Source organism: Copidosoma floridanum, unplaced genomic scaffold (genome assembly GCF_036245765.1).
Source record: "Copidosoma floridanum isolate Cflo_tuat_1 unplaced genomic scaffold, Cflo_Japanese_pri ptg000013l, whole genome shotgun sequence".
Lineage (NCBI taxonomy): Eukaryota > Metazoa > Arthropoda > Insecta > Hymenoptera > Encyrtidae > Copidosoma > Copidosoma floridanum.
In genome coordinates, this window is record NW_028321890.1 from 28,627,094 (window position 1) to 28,650,893 (window position 23,800).

Below are 23,800 nucleotides of genomic sequence, written 5' to 3' on the forward strand. Positions count from 1 at the left end.
GCGACAAGTGCATTACATTTCGTTGCAAGTCCAAATTGCACGAGTAGTTGCAAGCTCTGCCGATTCGAGTCTTCTTCGCGAAGCCCACCGTTGATGTGTCAGAGCGACTAGTTTGCGTGGCCCTCGACTGACGGCAACTTTCTGCGGCAAAACTTTTTACGCTTCCTACTTCTCTTTCGATTACTTTTTTCCGGCTCCTTCGCGAGATACAATCCATACGTACACCAAGGTACAAGCGCACACGCGATTGTTTCGAGCTACTTTGCGTATACGGAGTTCTTTATTCGCCGAGAGTTGTATATTACTTATGTGCATCGCACGGGTTGACCATCGTGTGATCCTATTGCTCGGTTGGTTCCTCATACGCAGCGTAGCTGCCTACACGTAGGGCATTTCCTTTGAAACGCAATTACAATCCAAAGAGCCTCTCTATGGGTACCGTGTAATTTGTAACACGTCACACGCGCGACGGCCATTCAAAGCGGCCCGTCTATTCTCAATGAAATTACCGCGTCGATTGATTCCCTCGCACCCCACACGTACGTGTACATTATTATATTATATGTACACACGGCCCGTATATACCCAATGCGCCTAAAGTCTGTTCGTATATACTATATATGGACCCTCGATCATCGCGAGCTCTCAGAAGCAGCAGCTCGTCATCCCTCCCACCGGCGCACACTGCAGTGGGTAATAAACCCTCGTGCGCGCAAATTAACGCCGGCTCTACACACTTCGGCCTCCTCTTACTGGGGTAAATATCGACTTTCGCTACCCCCCACCCCACCCCTTTTATTTCTATGCCCCCGAGCTTTTGCAGACGCGCGGCTCCACTTGAATAAGGTCGCATCGATTGCGCGGGAGTATACACGAGGGGCGGTGCACGACGACGCGGATTCTTATTTATAACCCACGGTCGAGTTGGCTTCGAATTATCGACTTACCCGGGCTAAAGAGGAGAAAACGAGGCGCCGTGCACGCGAAAAGAAGAAAAAAAAAAGGGAGGATGCTGCATATAGGAGGAGGGCGGGGTTTAGCGAGGGGTGCACTGTTGCGAGCATTAATCCTTCGAGACAGGCTCCCGGATAGTTTAGCGGATAGTTTAGCGCGCGCGAGTATGTATATATACGCTTCCGCCCCGCGTTTCGCGTCGCGTAATATAGAGGACAGTAGTTTTACAAAAGGGGGAGAGGGCATCTTTGGCGCCATTAGGGAACAAAGTTCCTCTCTCCCTGTTGATTAATCAGTCCGTGAGGGAGTGGGAGGACGAATGAATTGGACGGCAGCTGCTGGTGGGATCCGTGACGGAGATACATCGGTGATTTGGGAGAAAACGGTGCAGCAAACGCTCGCTATACTTCTTGTCGATGTGCCCCGGTTTCGGCTAAAAGCTCGGATGCGTATATCCGAATGCACATCAAAGTTGCGATGTGTACGTGCGTCGGTCTTTGCCTCTACTAATGTTGTCGGTGACAAACTTATTGAAATCCGCGCCATTACGTTATATTATAAGTGGGGAGCTCGAAGGATATATACATTCCATGTTCCATTAAGCGGATCGCCACTCGAGCTCGTATCGACGGGAGTAATTAATTTTCGCCATCACCGCGAGCGACGAGCCAAGCCGATAATCAATTATTTCGCGATGAAAGTTTCAAAAGTCGCGCCCTAGGATATAATGCCCGTCCTATATTTATGAGCCAAAAAAAAAAAAAAAAAGGAGAAAGAAAAGCGTATTCTAACGCGGCCTCATTAATTCCGAAATCAGCCATCAGCCGGGGGGATCGATCAGCGGCCCACCGAAGCGCGCCACTCGAAAAGCACGCATCGCCTATATATGGCGAGGAAGGAACAAAAAAAAATCGTCGATAAATCGCGATGCAGTTAATCCGCGGTAAATTAACCGCCCCAAAATTCCTCCCGGTTGCGTGTCGGCCGACTGACCCGGACTCGCTCGCCTCGCGATTTTGCATTTTCACCCGAAAAAATTGCCCCCCCCCAATATACCCTATCCGTCTCCCCCACCCCCCCGCCAAACTACCGATGTATACGTATACACGCTGTTGTCATCTTGAGCGTGTAAATTCAGTGAATTTTAAATCACGCGCATGCATAGCCCAGCAAATCGCCGAACCGTCAGCTTTGCGGTCAAACGAGAACTACAGAGGGTGGAATAATTTCGTGATTTATGGTTGTTTCGGTGTTGCTATAACATCTGCAGAGACTCCTGATTTTGTTTGAATTTCATTACGACTTTATCGCGTCATGCTCTGCGCTTTTGAAACATTTTACTTTGGCGAAACGAGCTGCATCCGCGTATCCGATGGATCATCGACAAACAACTGAATTCGAGAGTCAATGTAGCGCTTCCGCGCTTTGAGTTATCAAACGGGGGGGCTCCCGCAAAACGGGATGTATATATTTTGCTAACGTGCGAGCAACCGACCGTAAAACCGATAAAAAATATACTCCGTGCAAACAAACAAAATACTCGTATACTTTTGTGACAAGTAATTTTGAGCGTAAGCTATTGTGAGAAGAAAGAAGGAGAATATACAACCCGACGTATGCTAAATTCAAGCGGTGGAGAGACGCTGGAATCGATTTCTGAAGACGTGCAAGTTATACCCAAAGTAAGCGCCTGTGTACGACCATGTACACGTGCGCTGCCCTCGTCTCGGGAGTTATTTATAAACAGCGAGAGAAAAGAGACTATTTACTCGGCTGATCAAAGTAAACCATCGCGTCATTTCGTGTACAGTGTACGTGTATATATTATACACGGGTGGAGGCGACATCGGAGGAAAAGATGTAGAGACAATGGGGCGGATAAGCCCAGCCGCTTCCGGAAATAAATCGCGCCTCGTTCGAAAATCGATTTTGGCCGAACTGAAAAACAGAAACGGCAGACTATACGGGGAAAAAGGACGACTCTCCTTTTGCGAGTATTTTTTAAGGAATCGCTATTCCTCCCTCGTCCAACACTTGTCTCTTTTCCTCTTCTTGTGTACGCGAGAATACACCCTCATCCCCCGAAAAGCAAGGGAGATAGGACGATCTGGAGGATTATTTTGTTCATTTGGCTTTTTATGTACACACCTATACACTTCCTTCCTTTCTCCGCCTCCTCTAATCCTGTACATAGGCTCTTTTGTCGCCCAAAATGGAAATGTGCTCTGTTTGGATCAAGCACTCATTGATTTTTTTATTTACTCACTCACTTTATCGTTTTGTTGTTCATTTATTGTGCTAAAAAACACAAGCCTGGAGATGACGGAAAATCAAAAAAACCAAAGTTGGGGCTGCAAGTACTTTTTCATTAAAAACATTTATTGTTATTCATTTTAATTCTCTCGTTTGCGTAGTATTTGCAAATATTTGACGTTTCAATTGAAGTTGAGTCAAAAATTGGAATAAACAAAATTGTTTGTTTTTTTTATCTTTTTGTTTCCAAACAAAATCCACGTAAAACTCATGACTCGTCGATTTGGAAATTCGTACATGCTTTGTAAATAAAATAAAGTGTCCGGGTCAAGTTTTCAGGTGAAATACAATTTCAAAAGTAAAGTTACGGTATGGTTAACAATATTTTTGCAAAAACATTGACGCAGTTTATTTTTAAATTTCATGTTTACGTACACGGACACGTATAATAAATTTTGTAAAAATCAAGCGAGCAAATTCTATAAATCATCCATTCAAACGGCCAACGTAAAACCCAAAAAACAATCCTGTGAACGTGATATTGTCGCAAGGGCTCGAGTGAGAAAAACATGCAATCCATTAATTTCCAAGCCACAAAAATTCGCCCGTCTACTGCTCGGCTATATGGTAACACCTGCAGCGCACGTCTTCTCCTTTATCGCAATACAACTACATCATCTGTACCAGCCAGCACACACACACACACATGTCCTTTGGCACTCCCAGCGTCGTTTCAAATTGGGCTACAAAGGAAGAAAGAAAAAAGGTGAACACAGAAGGAGCCCGGGCTTTCGGAAGACACATCCCATGTCCGCAGCTTGATAAACTCCTCCCGCTTTCCGTGGACCATTTTCAAGAGCCACGTACCATTTTTCTTCCCATACGTATGTATATATATACAACACGTCCCGCGGTCTTATTTCGTAACTCATCTGCCGTCTCAATCTTCCCCCGAGTTTTTCCCCCGTTGTTTTCCTTTAATTGCGCTTTTTCAACCACCGAGATAACCCACCGCTGCTGGAATAATTGATGATCGGTCGCAGATTAGATGATGGCCGATAGCGACCGGTTTTTCCATCCCTCCGTTGTCCTTTTGTTGGGTATACAAAATGCCTCATCGATAGATCGCCACGCGATACCCGTTGGCTCTCGAGGCTGCGTGAAATATCGAGAAAAGGCTCATCACAGTGCCCATATGTACAGGGAAAACGAGGGGAGGGGGTGAGAGTGCGAAGCAAGTATACGACTGATGATTTGAATACGCGGGCTTTTCGAGCATTAAAAATTCAGAGATAACTCTATATACAGGGCTCGTCTAATAGCTCATAATATATACCCACACGTGTAAGTAGACGTGTAACACAAAAGTGCGCATCGCGTGCTACGAGCCACGCCAACGCGGTGTATGTTTCTCTAATGGCTCCGGGGGCTTTATAAACATTTACGTTGGACATTACCTCAGTTTTTCTTTTTCAAACAATTCCTTCCCCCCCCCTCCCCTATAATTGTTGGGTGTTTTTCACCCCGTGACCTTGATAATTTATTGTTTCGGGCTAAACGTCCACGTATCTATTTTTGCTTTGACCCTCATTGCCATTGATTTATATTCGTGTACTTGAAAAAGTGTAACGTAAAAAATCAACGTGGATCTATGCTTTTTAGCGTTTGTGATGGTGTTTTGCGTGTAGTGGCATTAATAATATATTATTTGAAATGAAGAGTAATTTGCGACACGCGCCGATGAATTTTACTCGCATGCATCAATGGCTCGTAGCTTCGTGCCCAATTCCGATAATGCCACGGTTGATTTCAACAATCAAACAGCTGCCGTTTGCGCAAAATTAAAAGTTCGTGCGTCGATCAGTGCACGCTGTTCGAGCGATCGAGTTTCGAGGAATGAGATTTCATTGTTAAAAGGAAAACAATAAAAGAAAGAAGAATTCAAACCTCCGCTGAACAGGGAATATTCAATTACACAGTCCAACAAAAAACAAAGGCTCTCAGGAATTTCTCATTGCAAAACCACCTCCTGTGCAAGCAAAAAGGTCGGAAGAGCGAATAGAGGAAAAAGAAAAGTGGTAAAAGTGTACATATAGGTATAAGTATTTGAAAAAAAAAAAAAAAGAATAAATAAAAAAGATCCAGTACAGTGTCCCACAAGCCTATGTGTTCCATTTATCTCCAGCTAACAAAACGCTACATGGCACAGTCCAGAGCCGCGCCCGCTCGCTTAATAGCGATGTTGTATATGGTAGCCGCAGTCTCGTTTCGCGTGTTACGTTATAATATACTATGTATAAGTACATGCAGACAAAGTCGCGACGACGACGACTGTAGATTTACGCAACAGCTTGCAGAGCTGCAGTGTGTATATATACGTGTACACTTATGCTACCATTTTTCTCCATATCTCTCGACTCGACCCGCGTTTCTCGTTAGAAAACTGAGGAACAAAACCGCCATCGCTTACTTACTCTTCGTGTCTCTCAGCACTACCAATCACGTATACATGTATACTTTTGCTTTGTGGATGACAGTACGGGTGTCGATGCATAAGTTGGAAATTCGAGCACGCGCGTCTCGCAGCCGTATACTCGCGAGTACAAGGCAGATATGCTCGTTGGAATAATTTTTCTTTTCCTCCTTATCACCGAACGCTGCTACTTGCTCTACTTTTGTGAGGCCGTGTGTTACGTACACAAACGGAGCCAATTACATTGGCGACGATAAACATATGCGTGAAACGTAGAATAAAGACCATCGGAGCTGGAAATATTATCCCCCTCGTCACGAGTCTCTGGTAAATCATAATTAAGTACCGTACGTACAAATCCCGAGGAGAAGAAAAAAACTCCTGGGAACCGAGCGTAAATACTTACCAGAGCGAGGCCAGTGGGAAAAAAAAAAAAAAAAAAAAACCCTTTCGACCTTTCCCTTCTCCGTGTCCCGGAAAATGAAACACACGCGGACGTGCAGTGTGCATCGCTCCAAAACGACGTTTTCAATGTCAAGCCGAAGAAGCCGCGTATATGGGTATACTCCGGTTACGCGGCGCCGATGCGTATCTCGACTCGTTTTTCCTTTCTCGCGTCGAGTGAGCTGTACGTAATAAGTACACGTATACCCCTTTTTGGCCCTCGCGAGAGAGTCAGTGGCCTCCTCCTCCTTATTCTCGGCGCGACTCTAATGAGGCACCGTCCTCCCTCACGTATATATTCACACACATGAACCCGCGCACAGTGTAAGGATGTACATATATATACATATACACTACTCATGTGCTACAAGTATACATATAAAGTAAGCGTGCGTCTCTGCAGTTCGTTGGCTTTTTAACGCCTGTGGGAATTAGATAATGCAAGCGGCTGGATGGCTGGCTGAGTCCACGCTGTGTTGTAATTACACCGAGGGAGCAGCGTATACATATTGTAAGGCGCGGAGCTGAGTTTGTCTGTGAAACGTTATTACGCCTACGTGTATACCCCTACGTACCATAGGTGGGTCGGATATATATATATATATATATATATACGCGTATCCATAAAGGCTGTCTTATAACGCGCTGGTTGGGAATCTTCATTTTTTTTTTTTCTTTTTTTCATTTTTAGTACTGCTTGGGAACTTTCCTGATGTATACACGAAACGCACGCTTATGATGTATCTGTACTTATAAGCACAAAAGGGGGAGTACGTAATTACATAATTGGATGATAAATGTATACATATGTATTGTTCGCGGAGATTCACAAGGAGGCTCATTTCGTTGTTTTCGAGAATTATAAATTTACCGCTTGTTTCGATTGCGTTGCTCTGCGCCTATAGACGTTACGGCCATTTACCTTTTGGTTATACGTTTTTCTCTCCCTAATTTTTAAACACTAATGCATGTGTGTCGGTTTTTTTAACGCATAATACATATTTTACTGAAAAAAAAAAAAAAAAAAAAAAAAAAACCCCTCATCCCGAGTTGAACAGTGAAGGTTTATGTTTTCCTGAAAATACAGCCATTGAGAGGTGGGCATTGTTGTGCTTTTGGCTTTTGTAATCCGTACGTTGGGCGAGTGTGTGCTGCGTCAATTCCATTAAGTGGCGCGTTGACATTTGATGGTAATAACAACCGTCCACAAAAGGGAACGAAAATAGTTATTAATCTAATTGAGTGCATCGGTGCTTGGGGACGCTCGTTAGGTGTTAGGGATCCTCCAAACGTATTGTACGTCACTGCACGTTGATTAATTAAATTGGGGGATTTTTTTTATTCCATTTTTTGTCGATTGTTATTTATTGATTCGGTAAAAATAAAATAAATATCGTCAATTTTTGATAACCCGTCAAAATACATGAATGACCTAAAAAACTTGTGTCGGATCTAAAATATTAAAGCACCACTTTTCTCCGCACTGGGCAAAGGTCTGTTATTAAAAAAAATTAATTAAAGCCACGAACAAAGGTCCCCCCGTCTCTTATTAGACCTTCCCTGGCTACTAATATCGCGAGGAGGATGAAATCTCTTTAAGCACCTACCTCTTACCGAACAAAACCCACCGCTTTTGCCCGCACCCACACACACCAGCAGTCCCTCCCTCGCTTTTCCTTTTTCCCATTCGGGCCGCGTATATATTTTAATCACATATGTACAATAATCCGTGCATACGAGGGGGGGGGGTGAAGATTATACGTCAACGTCCTTTTATCCTTCCCTCGTCCCCTTTCACTGCACACATCCTGCACTCGCGTGTCTTTGTACTCGGCTTTGGCTCCGCGGTTCTTTGGCCAACCATCCCTGCTCATCCCTCCCACGCGGTGTCGCCGATCCCTCCTTTACGACTCAACTCCCCTCCTAAGCTCGCGAGGTGCATGTAACGAGCGCGCCGCAACTGCTGGGCTTTTCTTTCAGTGCACGCGCTCTCGCACCCCCTCCCCCTTTTGGCCCACATATTGTCTGGCGAATTCCGTGCCACCGCGACTGCCGCGCGAGAGCGTGCAACTTTTGGAAAATACGCAGCCGGCGATTTATTGTATTATGCATCATTATACGTCCCTGCGTGGAATTCCTGCGTCCGGCCAAAAATGCTAATACCACCCCCGATAACTTTGAAATACTGCCAGATTCGACGACGAGCTCTTAAAATCCTCTTTTTTTTTTCACCGGGAAAGCACGAAAAGTCTCGTTAGGGAGCTTTTTCGCGGGGCTCTATAAATTATTTAAACGTTGGAAGGTCGATTGTTTGTGCTTCCGGGGATATAGGAGATTTGGTGAGTTTCGTGCCATCTATGTATCGATAATTGTACATGGGGTTTTAATTAACGTGCATAAACGAGAGCAAAAGTGGCCCAAGCGTCTCATGAATAATGCACTCGTGCTTTTTCGTTCTTTTAATTTTCAAGGGGAGCAAAGAAGGGGTGAAAAAGTTGTTTCGGGGTGTACAACCGGAGCTGCTAATGATAAAAACTTGACGGGGGCGAGAGTGGTTATAGGCTAAAACGATACAAACTTTTCCGTGTGGAGGGTGGGTGTAGGAGCAGCGGCAAGAATTCCAGCTGACTTGCATTGTTTCGAGCTCATTAACGAGCTCGGGGTGTGTGTTTGCTTCGGGAATAGTTCATCCATCCTCGAGGTTGGAGATCTGTTTTAATTGACAAACACGCGCACGCTCACGCGATGCATCGTGCAGGTGATGATGTTAGCATCAATATCGCCGAATAAAACCTCATTGATGAGCTCTTGCGAAGCGCCAAGCTCTTGGGAAGTTTTGCAACATCGCGCTCGTGAAACAAGCAACCACGTGATTCTCGTCCTCCCACGAGGGAACAACGCGATTACGAACAGCGAAACTCTCGGTGCTTTTTATTTTCTGTTTTCGCCGTGAGAACATTTCAACTCGTCAATTAAACAATGGCTTAATTTCAAGTTGCAACCGTGTCACTTGGGTACACCCCTCCTGCTCAACAGTGTCGTTCCCTCTCTTTATTAACTCTTTTGTTTATATATACCGATCGCATACGTTGTTTTTTTTTACTCGCCAGTATGAAAATCGGTAATAACAGTTAAAGGTGATCATCAAGTCTATTCTTGTAGGGGGGGAAAAAAAAAACATGAATACGTCACATAAATAATGTTTATATGTTTTAAAAAGGAAGCTCGCCGAATCCAGTAAATTACAAATCCACCGGTCCGATTCGGACAGGGATGAATATATACACGAAGCCAAACATTTGTACAATCATCATCGATTGTTCACTTGCTTCCGAAACGAATTCTTTCAATCGCACTCATTGACTCGCGAGCAATTGCTATGTCCCAAAAATCGGTAAAAAATACTCGATATGTGTCCCATTTATCCAGTGGGCTCGTTTCATCGGCGAGTATATAATACACACTCGGAGCGATCGTACGCGGCCGGTGACGGTACACGCAAGAATATAATGGGTTTGATTTTTGATTGCACTGGAAAAGCACAGCTACGGAGAAAAAAAGGGGGGGGGTGTTCAGGGTGGTGATTTTATTCGCTTTATGAAGCCTGTAAAATATTTAGGCGGCTCCCCGGGCTCCATCGGAGTCGGAATTTAACGATTACGCGACTCCATTCTCTGTAATGGATGACGAGTATTATTTAACGAAAGACGTATATACCTCCCCCCACTCCACTACCGACTCGCGATTTTCAGAGCAAAAGCGAGCTTGTTTAACGTTTGTTACCTACACGCTCCGATGATTCATTTATTCGAGTATTTGCATACGCGCGCGCTCGTGCATGTGTATACGAACGGGCTCTGCTAGAGTTACTCGAGAGAGAGGTTTTTATCGCTATCGCTGAACAAACGATAATTACTTTCGATAAGCTGCCCGCAAGATGTGACGAAGCTTTTTTTTTTTTTTGTACTTTTGTGGAAAGCTCGAACGAGCAGTCGAGTTGTTCGATTGGACAACGAAGCGGTAAGATTTTTTTTTTTTTTCTGTATTTCATGGTAGCGGGGAAAAAACTGTGGCTGAGCAAAAAGTCAAAGAGAAAAGAAGAAAAAAAGCTTCTTCGTTTGCGCAATGTAGCAGCGGCAGCAGTTTAATTAGCATCAATCGTATAATTATCGAGCATCGAGGGCGCGCTCGCAATTACATCATCCCGTGTAATTTCGTTCGTTCGACCGTAGTTTATCGAAACATTTGCGCGAAACGATCGTACAAACGGGGTCACGGTGAGGCTGCGCTTCATCGGGCGCTTGGACGTTTCAAATGTCAATAAAACGCGATGTATTGTTTATGCCGTCGAAACGACGATTCTTCGAGGTGTATCGAGTTTAATGGGAATTTTGCTTGCAAGCGCCAAAAGTTGCCCGTACACCCGTGCATGCACTCGATTATCTCGGTTTATGTATACTTATAAGTACTTGGGCAGAGGAAAAACTTTTCCCGCTCTTCTTACACCCCTGACGCGAAAAAGCGTTTATAGGTAGTTTCCGAGCTTGGTCGCTCAAAAGGGATGATGAGGTACTCGACGCAAAAAATCGTCAACTAAATGTTAGCGGCTACCATATCCTGTACACGCGATTCTTCCATACGTATACGCGTAGGAGACAAAGTAACTGTAGCCAAACTAATTAAATTCAGTCTTTGCCCCCTTCCAAAGGTCAGCAAATAATACGTGAAGCGTTTAGTATACGCACGAGCCAAGACGAGAAAACGAATGAAGGAAGGTATCTGTTATAACGAGAAAAGTCAGCGAACCCGAAAGTTTCGGCAGAGGTGTGTGTGTGCATAATTTAACAGCACATTAGCGAATTTTGGCTCATCGATAGCACATATACTAGGCATCGCGTAAGTACACGAGAGATGCTGCGCCGCAGAGAGCGATGGCGACTCTCTGCCTCTGCGACTCTCCCCTTCTCCATCTCTTTAAAATATACAATGTGTATAACTATATACGTGCAGGTGAAAGCCTACTCTCGGGTTTCTCGAGGCCTCGGAAGCAACAACAGCACATATATGCACCTCTTACTCGGCACACACACACACACACACAACTTTGCCTACCTGGATTTTCCAAGGCTACTATAAAACATGTATTCCTTCTCGATGCGTTGTGCTGACGTTACACTGACTCTAAGGCTTGTGGCACACGATGGTGTAAGCATATGGGTACATATTTTTCGAGGTGCCAGGAGGAGGAGGATTTTTCGTCTTGTCGCTCGAGAGACTCGTGTATTATCTGATGTTACATCTCGATTCAGTTTGCGCGCCTCATCTCACGTGAACGAGTTTATCCGTGTGGGTGGGTGGGTGTGTGCATTTGCATGTAAAGGTTTTTCTATGGCTCGTTGTTTGCGCGATGGAATAATATTTGAATGGAAAACAGTTTTGGCTCGAAATTGCTTCTACACCAACGATTCGATGATCGATTCTTCTCCCACTTTTCCTCTCGGTTTTCTTTTTCCTTTTTTTCTCCCCCCTCCCCCCTGCAGCGCGTTTGAATGGAAAGTCGAGCCAAGGAAAAAAAGAAAAAAAAGAAAAAGAATGCCCTCATCCCTTGCGAGCGCAAAAGCGCATAAAATTAGGAGCTTAGGAAAAAAAAGTTTACGAAACGTGCAGTACGTGCTGTTGAAAAAAAGGAAGATCTCGAGCAAGTCGCTCAAAGTTTTACGAAATTAACTGCGACATGGGACTGCTGGTGCTGCACGTCGGAAATTTGATTTCATGCATCCAATGGCAGAAAAGTTTTTCAAACTCTCCGAGCGAAAAGGACCTCCAACGTCGAAACTCTGGGAGTACAGGAAAAAAAAAAAAATTTGGTTCACCCCTTTTTGTTTACCCCACCCGCAGTCATCAAAAATGATCTCAAACACCCGAGATGATTATGTAGGTACGCGACAAAATTCAGACCCACTTGAACTGAATTGTATAAATACGAGGATGATGATAGTAATGTATGTTCCAACACGAAGCGAAATTCCGAGTCTCGCTTTCGCATGTGGCAAACGCGAAATTAATTCAACTTTTCGTCTGACAGCAGCAACTATGACCAAACAAATCGCTTTCGAAAGCTCGGCGTTTAAAATGTAGAGTTTTTTTTTTTTTTAAACAAGTGTTCGCTCGACTTAGCATTTTTTCCCCGTGTGTCGGGGTACGGTAAAACCACTCTGTGAGCTGGCGCCTCTGGCGACAGTCGCTGCAACCTGTCCGAGTCACGAATATAGGTATACAGCCTCGCGTACCACAACGGGGCACAGGGGCAAGGCTGAACTTTTCAAAAGTTACGCGCTTAGCACGTGTATATACGAGTGTCGCTCTAACTGCTGGCTTATGTTTTTTTTTTTTTTCCCTCCTTTCATTTCTACATTTGACCAACATTGCACTCGGCTGAATCAGTTTCTTTTTTTTTTGCACTCCTTTTTTCTTTCGCAACTCAAAAGCAATAACGCAAACGAGTACGCATTGTCCAACGGGTTATCGTACAGCAGCGCATGGACGCGGAGAGCTCTGCAGTTGTTTAATCAGTTTGCGATGCCCCGTATCGGTGGACGCGTAACTAATCGAATAGCAAAGTCGACTTTATTCATTACTCGCGGAGCAGCCACTCGTATACACTCGATGGAAAGTTTGGGGGTGTCAACGCGCGTTTGTAATTGTTTCTTCACAGCCAAAGTTTGTTGGGATGTTCACGGTACGGACCAAGCAACGCGACGCATGCAAAGGAGCTTTTTTCACAAACAAAACACAAAAAAAAAAAAAAAAAAAAAAAAAAATGAAAAAAAAAGAAGCTGAAGGGATAATCATGAGTAGAAAGGCAGGCTTTTTTCAGTAAATATCGTCGTCCCCGGCAATATGTGGAGGTTCGATGAAAATAAGCGCTCTCGGTGTAGTACGATCGTTGAAAAAGCCAGTTGGCTGTAGCCGGACGGTGCTACACTTACGGCAAGTCTCGCAGCAGCTGCAATAGGTAGTTTGCGCAGAAAAGGACGGACTCGCGGAACCGGAGATGGAGGAGAAAAATGAAATAACGAGCACTGCATGCAGGTAACACGTACACTAGGAAACGTACCTACACACACACTTGCACACTATAGGTGGCCCCGAGGAACTTGTATTTGCTGCAGCAGCTCTCGTAATTTCTCTTAGTGGAGGAAGGGTATACCGGTTTCTCCGGTATCCCGCCCCTGGATCTCTCTACGACGCTTTTTTTCTTTTTTTTCCCTCAGCGCAGTGGCAAAAATGGAAAATCGACGCGAGGCAATATCGTGCGCGCCAGTAAAAATTGACCCGGGAAAGCTCGACACCGCTCTGATACCTATATATATAATATACTGTACCCCGTGTCGCCGGAAGAGATTAAGATGATAGCTGAGAAGCCGGAGTGGGTGGAGCCCGGGGGATTTGAATTAAGATGGGATGATATTAATACCTTGATCAAGACTTCATTGCACGGCAGAGCTGCTCGCGCGGAGACGAGAGGGATGAGCTTTTAATTTTCGAAAACTCGCGTCCGAGACTATGGATGTTGTTTATTCTCTGACTGTGTGTGCTGAGTTTTCCGAAAATTTCAAGCCTCTTGCACGTATAGGTATTACGTATAGCGATGCTCATCATGATTACATACAAATACAATAATTTGTTACATGCGGTTGAGATAACAATGACGTGGATGGTATTTTTCTTTGGAGATTCGAGTTCATAGTGATGCGTCATAAGTATGCGTAATGTAATTTTTAGGAATTCACTTACGGACCCGTTTTATGAAATATAGAATGGAAAATCCGGTTCCGCGCAAGTGGCTCAAAGCTGATCGGCCACGAAATACCAGTTTCGCAACTATACAGGTATTTCGACTTGATGATGCTTAAGCAAGAATATTGAGGTGAATAAAAACAACGTAAGGTTTGTTAACTCGAGGGAGCTCAATAAATTCCATTTCGAAAAAAAGCTCCACTCTGCTTTTCCTAACGAAGACCCCTAATTTACGCTTCCCCCCCCCTTTGCCTTAAATCACAAGCTCGTATATCTAACTGAATGGAAAAAAGGGGGAAAAAGGACAGAGAGAGAGAGAGAGCCAGGCACAATGGCACTGCGGCTGCAAATAAAATCCGATAGCTCGATCGCCTCTGCGCACCGCAGCGAAACAAATGCGCACTTATCGCCTTTCGCATTTGTATTCTTCCAACACGCACACTCGCGACCGCACAACACGAGGCTCGCCACAGCGGCGTCGATTGCGCGACTCATTGTCGATTTCCTACGCTTATGCAGCCGCGCAATTATATTCGGTAGTTTGGCTTGTTCAGCAAAGACTTTTTCTATTCATCCTTGGAACCGTCAAGTACGGAAAATTGGAACCGAGGCTTCCACCGGAGTGCACATCCATCTCTCGGATGCAGCGCTTTCGCAAGCGGCGATTTCAATGTTTATTACGCGGTTTCGGAATCGCTGGGTTGGATGTGTACATCCCGCTTATAAACCTCGTTGGCCTTGTCTATACACCACAGTCTACGACGCGATCAGCTTCCACGATAAACCCGAGTTTTTCGCAACGCAACTCGCGAGTGGCTGTTCATTTGTGAAAATTCATTTTTTCAACGAGGTAAAAATACCATTCGTTAGCACGAAAATGATAGGGTTTCGGAAAAGTGTCGGCACCTCCAAGTCTCAGGTATATATATTATTTCTCGAGTCGCGAGGTCCGCGTCAACGGGAGAGGCACACGCAAAGCGCGCCAAAGTTGCCACTGTTTTCAATTAAACTTTCAAGTTTACGAAATTAAGCTCCGCGAACTCCAAAGGGCGGGAGAAAAGTTTCGAAGGGAGAAAATTAGTTTCCAACGAATCATCCCCCAGAAAAGAAAAAAAAAAGGCTACCCAGTCTTCGTTTGGAAAACCTCTCGGTATTCCTTCCGCGGTCCTCCATCGCAAACGAAGGAACCAGCACACGCTCGGAAAGGGGGTGAAAAACCCGTTGTCCTAATTACAAACGAAATCTTTAAAAATCCAGCCGTAATTTTCAAGCCACTCGAGAGCTTTTTCACGAGAGACAGCGAAGGGTATAACATTCCAAGCGCAGCTCGTACACACTTGTAATATACATGTAGGTGATCCTAGCACTCAACTCACCGAGGCAGAGAACGACGAGCGCGGCAGCGCGCATCGCTGCATCCATCCTGAATCCCATGCTCCTTTTTTTTTTTTTTTTTTCTTCTTCACCTGCGGGTCGTTAGATTTCGCTCTCCTCGGATCTGCCCGTGGCACACATGCAATTCATCCGCGCACTTATTCCTCGTACTTGTTTCGAACCAAAAAAAAAAGACTCTGTTCCCGCGCACTTGATCCTTGCACGTATCCGTGTCAAACAAAAAAGAAACAAAAAACCAGCAAAGGAAAAAAACCGACACTTGGACCGCTCGTTCAGCGGGTCATCGTCTCATCTCGAGCTGGGCGCCGTTATATCGCAACGAGGCGCCTCGGGCTCTCCTGATGCACCACGGCCGATCAACGTCATTTAAACCACTTGCACGACGACGAAGGGGGTGTTTTCCAAGAAATCGCACGCGCACCTTTTTTTTTTTTTTTTTACTCCCACGAGCGCACGAAACGATTTTTCTTGGACGCTCGGTCGGCTGAGCAGAGGCCAACGGCCGACTTTTCCCTTTTACTCGATCTCCTCTCCGCCGCGGAACAAACTCGAGCTCCTTGCACAACACAATGCCTTGTCGATCCCAATAAACCGGACGGCTGTGTACTGCAATATTACAAACTCACACGACACATATGAGGCACATCGTCGAACCGGAGCACACGAAAAAATACACTTTGAGCCAACGATCGGTATGGAGATCGATCGGCACACACATCAGCTCGTACCGCAGCGACGCACGTATCAAACGATGATTTGCAATTGTATCGATGGATTTTTCAAAAAACACAAGAAAAAAAATAATACAAAACACCCCCGCATGAAACGCAACTCCACAGTTCGCGTCTACACAACGTATGCGTGTGTATGTATACGTATCGAGGGAAGTGAGGAGAGGGGGGGTAGGGGGAAAGAGATCGTTAAAAAAGCTTTCGGACAAAAGTCGCTTGCGCACCTTTCAACGGCCGCGCGGCAACTGAGCGCGAAGATGGAAGGGAAGCGGCGCCGAGTGTGTGTACCCAGTTGGTGAACGCGCGCGCGCGCTCTTTCGCTCCCATGTACTTTAACCACCCGCCCCCTTGTCCCTCCACCGTCGCTCGCTCTCTCTCTCTCTCTCTCTCGGGCCGTTGGGTATATACATCTGTACGTTACGGCGGCTCCAAAGTGTTTTCGCTCTCTCGCTCGCTCGTTCGTTCGTTCGTTGGTACCTTTTTTTCTCTCTTCTCTCGGCACACCGTACATATATATATACACGTAGCGCAGAGGTACGGTGTATACGCAACGGCCGGATGGTCGTGGTGTGGCGGTACACCCGAGACGGGTATAGAGAGAGAGACAGACAGAGAGGAAGACTGCAGCGTGTATAAGGTACTCGTGGAGAGAGAGAAAGGATCTCAAGGGGTATCCACAACGCGTTAGAGGGTGCAGATGCGTGCTGTTGGACGAGGGGAGTTTTTCGACTTTTTGAATCGATGAATTTTCGTCAAATGTACCTACACGTATATAGTGTGGCAGAAGTGGCGGATGTACGATGATTTACTCTAAAGTTTTTTTTTTTTATACCATTACGCGCGATGGAGAAATATGTACGTGTGCGAGTGCAGCCTGCACTGTTAGTGTCCAAATGGCACTTGTAAAGGCGGCACTTGAGGCGTTTCGGAGGGTTGGTCGTAAGGGGAGAGACGCTTCAAGTATTACATTATATGTGTATACACCAATGGCACTCGCTGGGTTATTTCTAGACATTTTTGCGAGCATCGGGCCTCTTCCACCGCGCGCTCTCGGACGTGTTATTTTAGACGGGAAAGAATAACACGATAATACGGGGGCTCTCTCTATCTCTTTGACGGTGCACTTGCAGTGCACCAAGTCGGCGAAAAGACGCGCGGAGGCTTCCCGTGAGTGGCGGTGTGCCGTTGGCCCAAGAAAAAGTGCACCGCTGTAAAATTTTATCACAGTTTCCTCCAGAGATGCACAGCTATTTGGATGTTTATCTCCTTCCTCTTGCCTTTTTGTCCCTTTGCCAGTACATCATGTAGATCACATTGTTTTACGCTTGTAACTTGCAAGCTTACGAGGAGTTACAAAAACCACCTTGGCCCCGGAAGAAATGACAAACATCGTCCCGAGGATTATAAGGGAGGGAGCTTACGTGAAGGGTGGAAAAAAAACCACGGCTCCCTAATTCGTGGTGGGCGTATACATCTAGAGTAAAGCCGGGGAAGAACGTCAACCGTGGGGTTGTAGCCTATACAGCTATCACTTAATCCACGTACTGCCCCAGCCGGACCGTACTCATAATTACTGCCTCTCTCTGCCAAGCTACCGTATACATGTATATGCGCACAGGTAGGTCGGACAGCTTGCAAAAATTTCAGTCCAAACAATCGCCAATGTATGTATTAAGTGATGATTTTGAATAAACTCCCTTGCCTACTTTAGGTTTGGAGTTTGCCATCGTAAAATAATAAGGAAAAGAAGCGCATCCTCGCGCTGCTTCGTTTTTTCGTCCCACCAAAGTATATCCTCCGCGTATCCGATGTTCCGGTGAACCCGCAAGCTCTAATTACTAGAGCGACTCAGCGGAAATCCGATATCACTTACCGGGCGCTGAGTCGCCGTCTCCGAAACACCGCTTGGTTTTCCAAGCTCTCTTGATTGCCGGTAGGTCCGTTTATGCACGGTAGCAGGTGAAAAGAAACAGTTGCTCAAACGGAGGCTGGTTGTTACACGGCACGAGAGTTTGTTACTTGTTTTTTTGCTTTCTTTCAGATCATCATTTCGGTAAATCAAAGTGTCGCTACCGGCGTGTGTACAGTCATTACGCGTGTACCGCTACGTATAATTGATCGAAAAACCATCCGGGCAATTATACCACTCGAGGTTCTGTGTTTTAAGCGCGAGCCAGCCACTTTGAAAAACGTGAAATCCAAATCCTCGCATCTCGTAGGAAAAGAAGAAACTCGAGAGTAACGTTGTGGAGTTACCCTGCAGGCGTCGAGTCGAGCTTGGCGGGAAGGAGACGAGAAAAAAAGTCCCTCTATCCTCTTCTTCTCTCTGGCGACATGGAGGTAATATACAGCCCGTGCCCCCACACCGATCGCCGATCCCTACGGCAGGTGGTTCTCTCTCGGCACACGCGCTCGTTCGTTTCAGGGTCGAGCCGATCCATACGCTTATTTATCCCGTACTTATAGCGAGGAATAAACGAACGAGCGTTTGTTTCAGCATCCTTTTGTATATATATATATACACGCACGCGCTTCGTAATAGATCGAATCGCGGAGGTCCGAAGCTCCTTATAACCTTTAGCTCGTCGCATGTTCCCATCGATTTTTTCGATCGGCCCCTTCATCGGTACACGGTTAATTCCCCGATAGAACATACGTGTACAAAAGTCGATGTGTGCGTACAAGAGTCCTCGAGAGTGATGCGTGCGGAAAGAGTTACGTAGCGAATGAAAAGACCGAGCGGAGAGTGCTCTCGTCTCGGGTGATTAGAGTTTACGCTCGAAGGTTGGCGAAGGAGGGGGGGGGGGACCTCGATGATGTATCAAGGAGCTTTTAATCCGACCGAGGGAGGATATAGGGATATAAATAAGCCCGCCAGAGTTTTATGATTCGTAAAAGTAATTTATCGAATAGTGAGCGCACCCCCCTCTCCTCGCCCTGGTGCAGGATCGATCCTCGATGGCTTGGGCACCTAGAGAGAGTGATACGGTACGGCTGCGCGGGTCTTTGGTGGAGCGGTCCAAGGATGGAATTCCCGTTGTCGAGGAAGGGAGGAGAAAGTCGTACACACAATGGGGCCCGAAAGGTGCCCCTCACCTTTTATATTTATACACGAGGTTGATTGCACTTGGGCTTTTTCTAGCCGTGCGGGCTTCCCTCTGCCCATCTCTCTTTTCCCTCTCTCGTCTCCGACTCGCGTGCACGTGTATATATGTATACATGTACCTACCTCGTTGTGGAAGTGAAATATAATCCTGGAGGGGACCTCGTGAAACATAAATTATCGAGGGGAGGGAGAATTTTTCTTTCAACGCGAAAAAAAACAAAAAACAAAAGCAGGGAATGGGTCGTGAAACGGGAAACATTAGAGCGTGATCGTTGCGAGAGTTTAGCATTTGTCGAGGAATAAGTCACCCCTACTGTATTAGCCTAGTAACTTGGAGTTGGACTAATTTGAAAACGAAAAGTCTTTCTTTGCATTGTAAATTTGTTATCTCTATGTTGTGGCACGCGAATTTTCACTTTTTCATGGATCATTTGCTAAACTCGAGTTCAACTATTTGAAACTGCTAATGGGAGAAAAAAAGGCAACATAATATAAATCGAGAGCACCCCCATGGCATGCTATGATTTCCGTACAGTTGGAAAAGCGTTAATTTTTCGAATAAACGAGTCGAGCGCAAAAGAGTTGATTATTTGAATCGATAAAAGGGGGCAAGGAAAAATAAAGGAAAGAACAAAAGGTAACCCAATATTTGGAACAATTTGTTCAACTTCCGCCCCAATGTTCCTCTGGGGCGCAAACACACGTGGCCTCGTCAAAGTACCCGGGCCACATAATATTCTCGGCAGCGCATTTATACCTCCTCTATAGGTATAACGTACACACACACGTGCACGGCTCCCGTCCCTCTAATCGGAAGGTTTTCGAAGAGTGTATTAGTCGCTGCCTACGCATACACAACCACAAGGTAGAGAGGAAAAGCATAGCTCGCCACACACCTGCCGGCTACTCTCCTCCGCTCGAAAGAGCCTCCTTCTTCTTATATTCCTTCGCTACTTTTACCATGTATACGCACCACTGACGGCTCGTGGCTACGCATGAAAATATCGCATTAGCATCCAGCCCGTGGGGCTCTCTTTGCGCAACGTGTATGTACACCCCGAGAGAATCCGAGCAAGCTCACCTCTCTCGTTCTCACTCCATCTGCCCACTTCTTTTCCACTTATACATATTCTGCCGGCTGATGTACACGGTGTACGGTCACGTACGCGTGCCCCTTGCTCTCTTTCGCTCGTGCATTTTTTTTTTCTCCCCCTCCCAGAAGCTCCGGGAGGAAGACGCGGGCGCGTGGCCCTACGAAAAAGTGCTGTACACGCCCGGTATACCTTGGGCGATCTGTATAATATTGTATGTACACGGGGCACGCGACATATGGCCCTCTGGTACGCGCGTTGACTTTTTGGGGCTTCCTACGTCATATACACTTACGCGTTGTGCGTTTTCAAGCCCGTGTCCCTGCTGCTGCAGCGTACCATACAAGTTTTTTCATGATCAGGTAGTACCTATACCCGATAACCTTTGATGAAATATATTACCCATGTGGCATCCAAACGGAGGTGCCATATTTTCCTTTCGTCCAGATGGGCCCCTCTTTTGTGTATACGGCGTTTGTTATTGATATTGGTTCTTTGGCACGTGTGTGCGGGACGAGAAATATTTTCCGTATCAAGAGTATGCTAATGGGCCATAAATTCGGGTCAAACTCTCTCGGTGTAGGTATAGCAAAATTTGCCATTGTGTATACTTACTGAGTCTATATTGAATGGAGAATGGTAATGGATAGAGGGGCGTTTTACGCGGGTGACGTATACGGGAGCTCGATTTATTTTTACACGACCATGTAGGAGTGTACGGTGGCGCGATGAGTTTCTAACGAAAGTATGAATAAATTCGTACGTACAGGCGTGCGTAATTTGATTGATATGTTTATCCCGTGATACCAGAGGGATAACCATTACAGGGGCTTTATTTGATCTCACTGATTACCATACGAAATTTATTTGAAACACCAGCTTTTGACACGAGTACCGTACATGAAGTCAACGTGATTTAAGGGGCGTTGATAAAAAGTAAAAACCAAAAACTCCGGAGGGCTACCGCAAAGTCCCAGCTTTCCATTATTATAATGAAGATGAGGATCGGGAAGAGGAAGAGAGAGAGCTCTTGCGCGATACATCACTTGAAATCTGTAAAGCCGATTTAACGCACAAATTACAAGGTGGCAGTGAAAAAACTCTTCGCTCCCGGCCCTGGGGCTACATATTATACTGTATAAAGGTGAAGTGCACCTTTGGCCAAGGAGTAGCAAACAAAAAAAAAAAAAAAAAAAAGACACATCCCGAAAAATGGCCAGACGAGCCTCACATGCTGGCGCACCGCGGGCCAAAAGGTGCTGATTTAAGGAGCCGGCTGATTGAGATTTGATTGTCACAGAAGGCGATACTCGACGTAAAACACGGAGAAAGGAAGGAAAAAAAAAAAAAAAAACAGAAACGAGCGCCTGCTGCGAGCGCACGTATATATATATACAACGCAGAGACTCTGCAGTAGATCATTTAAAAAGAGCCCACAGTCGAGGATGAAAAAAAAAAAAAAAAAAAAAAGAAAAAAGGAGGGGAGGAGTGCCGGCCGCACCGGGCTCCTCTGCACATTGTGTATAGGAAACGAGAGCCGGAGAGAGCAGGTGTCCGGCGTATCTCTCCCTCATCCTCCTCGAGGCGCTTGCCTCCAAACTGTTGGCTACGCATCTGCCGCGCTCTCCTCCCCGTTACACTGTACGCACTCTCGGCACAAGCCGAGCCAAACGAGGCTTCGGACTCGAAAAAATGAGTATCGGCAGGAGCGAGGAGAGATAATAAGAATAATAAAAAAAAGGGCCATAAGCGGGGGACGAGAGGCCGGAGGTGTATATATATATACGTATGGCTGGTTGCGAAGACACGCGCCGGCGTGCCAAGATTTTTTTTCGTTCGTCCCGATTCTTTACTCGCGCGCTGAATAGAGACGAGCGCACGTATATGTGTGCCCCAGCCCTTTTTTTCTTCCTTCAAGAGTCGAGAAGAAGGAGGCTTACCGAGGCGCAATACGTACACACACGGGGTTTGTATGATAATAAGCGAGGAATCGCTGTTTCATGCGCCTCTCTCCGTGTGTCTTCTTCGCCGTGGCCAGAGATTATCACGCAAACGACTGTATATTTCTCTCCTCCTCCATATATATAACTTACGTGCCTGCAAACACACCTATAACTACATACACGACGGCGTGTAGATGCGCGAGGGTGGTTATTACCATCGCACGCGTCGGGGTTGGCGCCCCGTATAACTCGCCTCGAGATTTCGATGCTCATGTACGCGGGGGTGGGGGAGACGGAGCGTAAGGGTGAGAAGTGTTAAGCTCTTCGGAATACGATTTTCTTCGCAGGCATTTTATCGATATCTCCATTCAGGGGGAGATTTTTTTTTTTTCCCCACCCTCGGTGCGAGGGTGTCGTCGCGTTGAAGCCAATCCCCTCCTGTTTAGCTACTCGAAAATTTATGCGATAGCAATTGACTTGGCTATTCGAGAACTAATGATACGGATGGTGGGGAAAAAAAGGGGGCTGTACGTAATTATTATACTTACATTTATTTGTCTTTCGTCACTGAAAAAAAAAAAAGATGAAGGAATTACGATGAATGCCAAACAAGTGCTACCAAAGCACTTTCAATCGATCTTGAGTACTATGAAAAAGCAACGTCATCGCTAAACGTAATTTCCGTGGGGTGTATGGAAGAAACAGTGCTCGATGCGTGGTCTCGGTGACCGACTGAACAATCGACCCGCCACGTACAAGTACAGAGGTGAAAACCCTCCGGTGCACAGCGCCACGCATATATGTAAGACACGAGTAAAAGAGAAAAAAAAAAAAGAAAATATGGAAGAGGAGGGCACGGGAGCGTACACTCCCCTCGGTGCATTATTAACGCCGCGTACACCATGTGCTCGATAGTGTACGTAACGGGGAAGATGTCGACGGCGATGTTGGCAGATGCGGTGGCGTCTTCCACAGCTAGCTCGCGTATACGCTCGTTCGAGGGTGAAAATCGTTGATGACTTACTTAGTCCTCGAGAAAGCGCTCGGAGAGCCACGGCTCTCCAGCTCAACGGAGCAAGCCACCCAGCCGCTTAACATTTCATGATACGTAAACGTAAGGCGATCCCCCCTCTAGCCGGCTGTCTCTACGCGGCTACACGCGAAAGAGAGAGCAAAGTGAACTTCCTTTTCGAGGGAGCGCTATCTTCCTCCCTCCCTCTCTTGCTTCGTGCAAAAGTTGCGTCGGCTCTTCGTGGTGGAAATCCGAGGGGAGATAGCGGCCGGGCGGGAAGGAGCCAAAGATAAATTGATTGATGTATTTATGCGGTTTGCGCCGGCCTGCCTTTGAGAAAGAAAAATTCGGTCCGATGCACGCGCGGAGGGGGAAAGTTTTTTTTTTTATTTCAGCCCTGATTTTCCACCCAGCGCGGCGTTTAATCCGGTGCCGTGGAACTTTCGATGGACCTTTTTTTTTTCTCCATTCCCAGCCAACGATCGAATTTCTAGTGTTTCGAGTGCCCTGTAGCACTCAACGGGTGCGAGTGTGAATTCATAATTGCGTGTAGTGTACTCGAGTATAGGAGTTTTTAAAGTAAAAGGAGAAAAGGCAG

General features: G+C 46.0%; 1 protein-coding gene across 3 annotated transcripts in view; it reads right to left on the reverse strand.

The window, feature by feature from the left end:
* ed (hemicentin protein echinoid) overlaps nucleotides 1-15,371 on the reverse strand; it is a 33,886-nt gene extending 18,515 nt beyond the window's left edge. For all 3 annotated transcript variants that reach the window (XM_014354841.2, XM_014354840.2, XM_014354839.2), the window contains exon 1: nucleotides 15,301-15,371. In XM_014354841.2, the coding sequence (XP_014210327.1) occupies nucleotides 15,301-15,358 (58 nt within the window). In that variant the 5' untranslated portion in view covers nucleotides 15,359-15,371. The remainder of the gene's footprint in view (nucleotides 1-15,300) is intronic.
* Nucleotides 15,372-23,800: the final 8,429 nt, after the last annotated feature.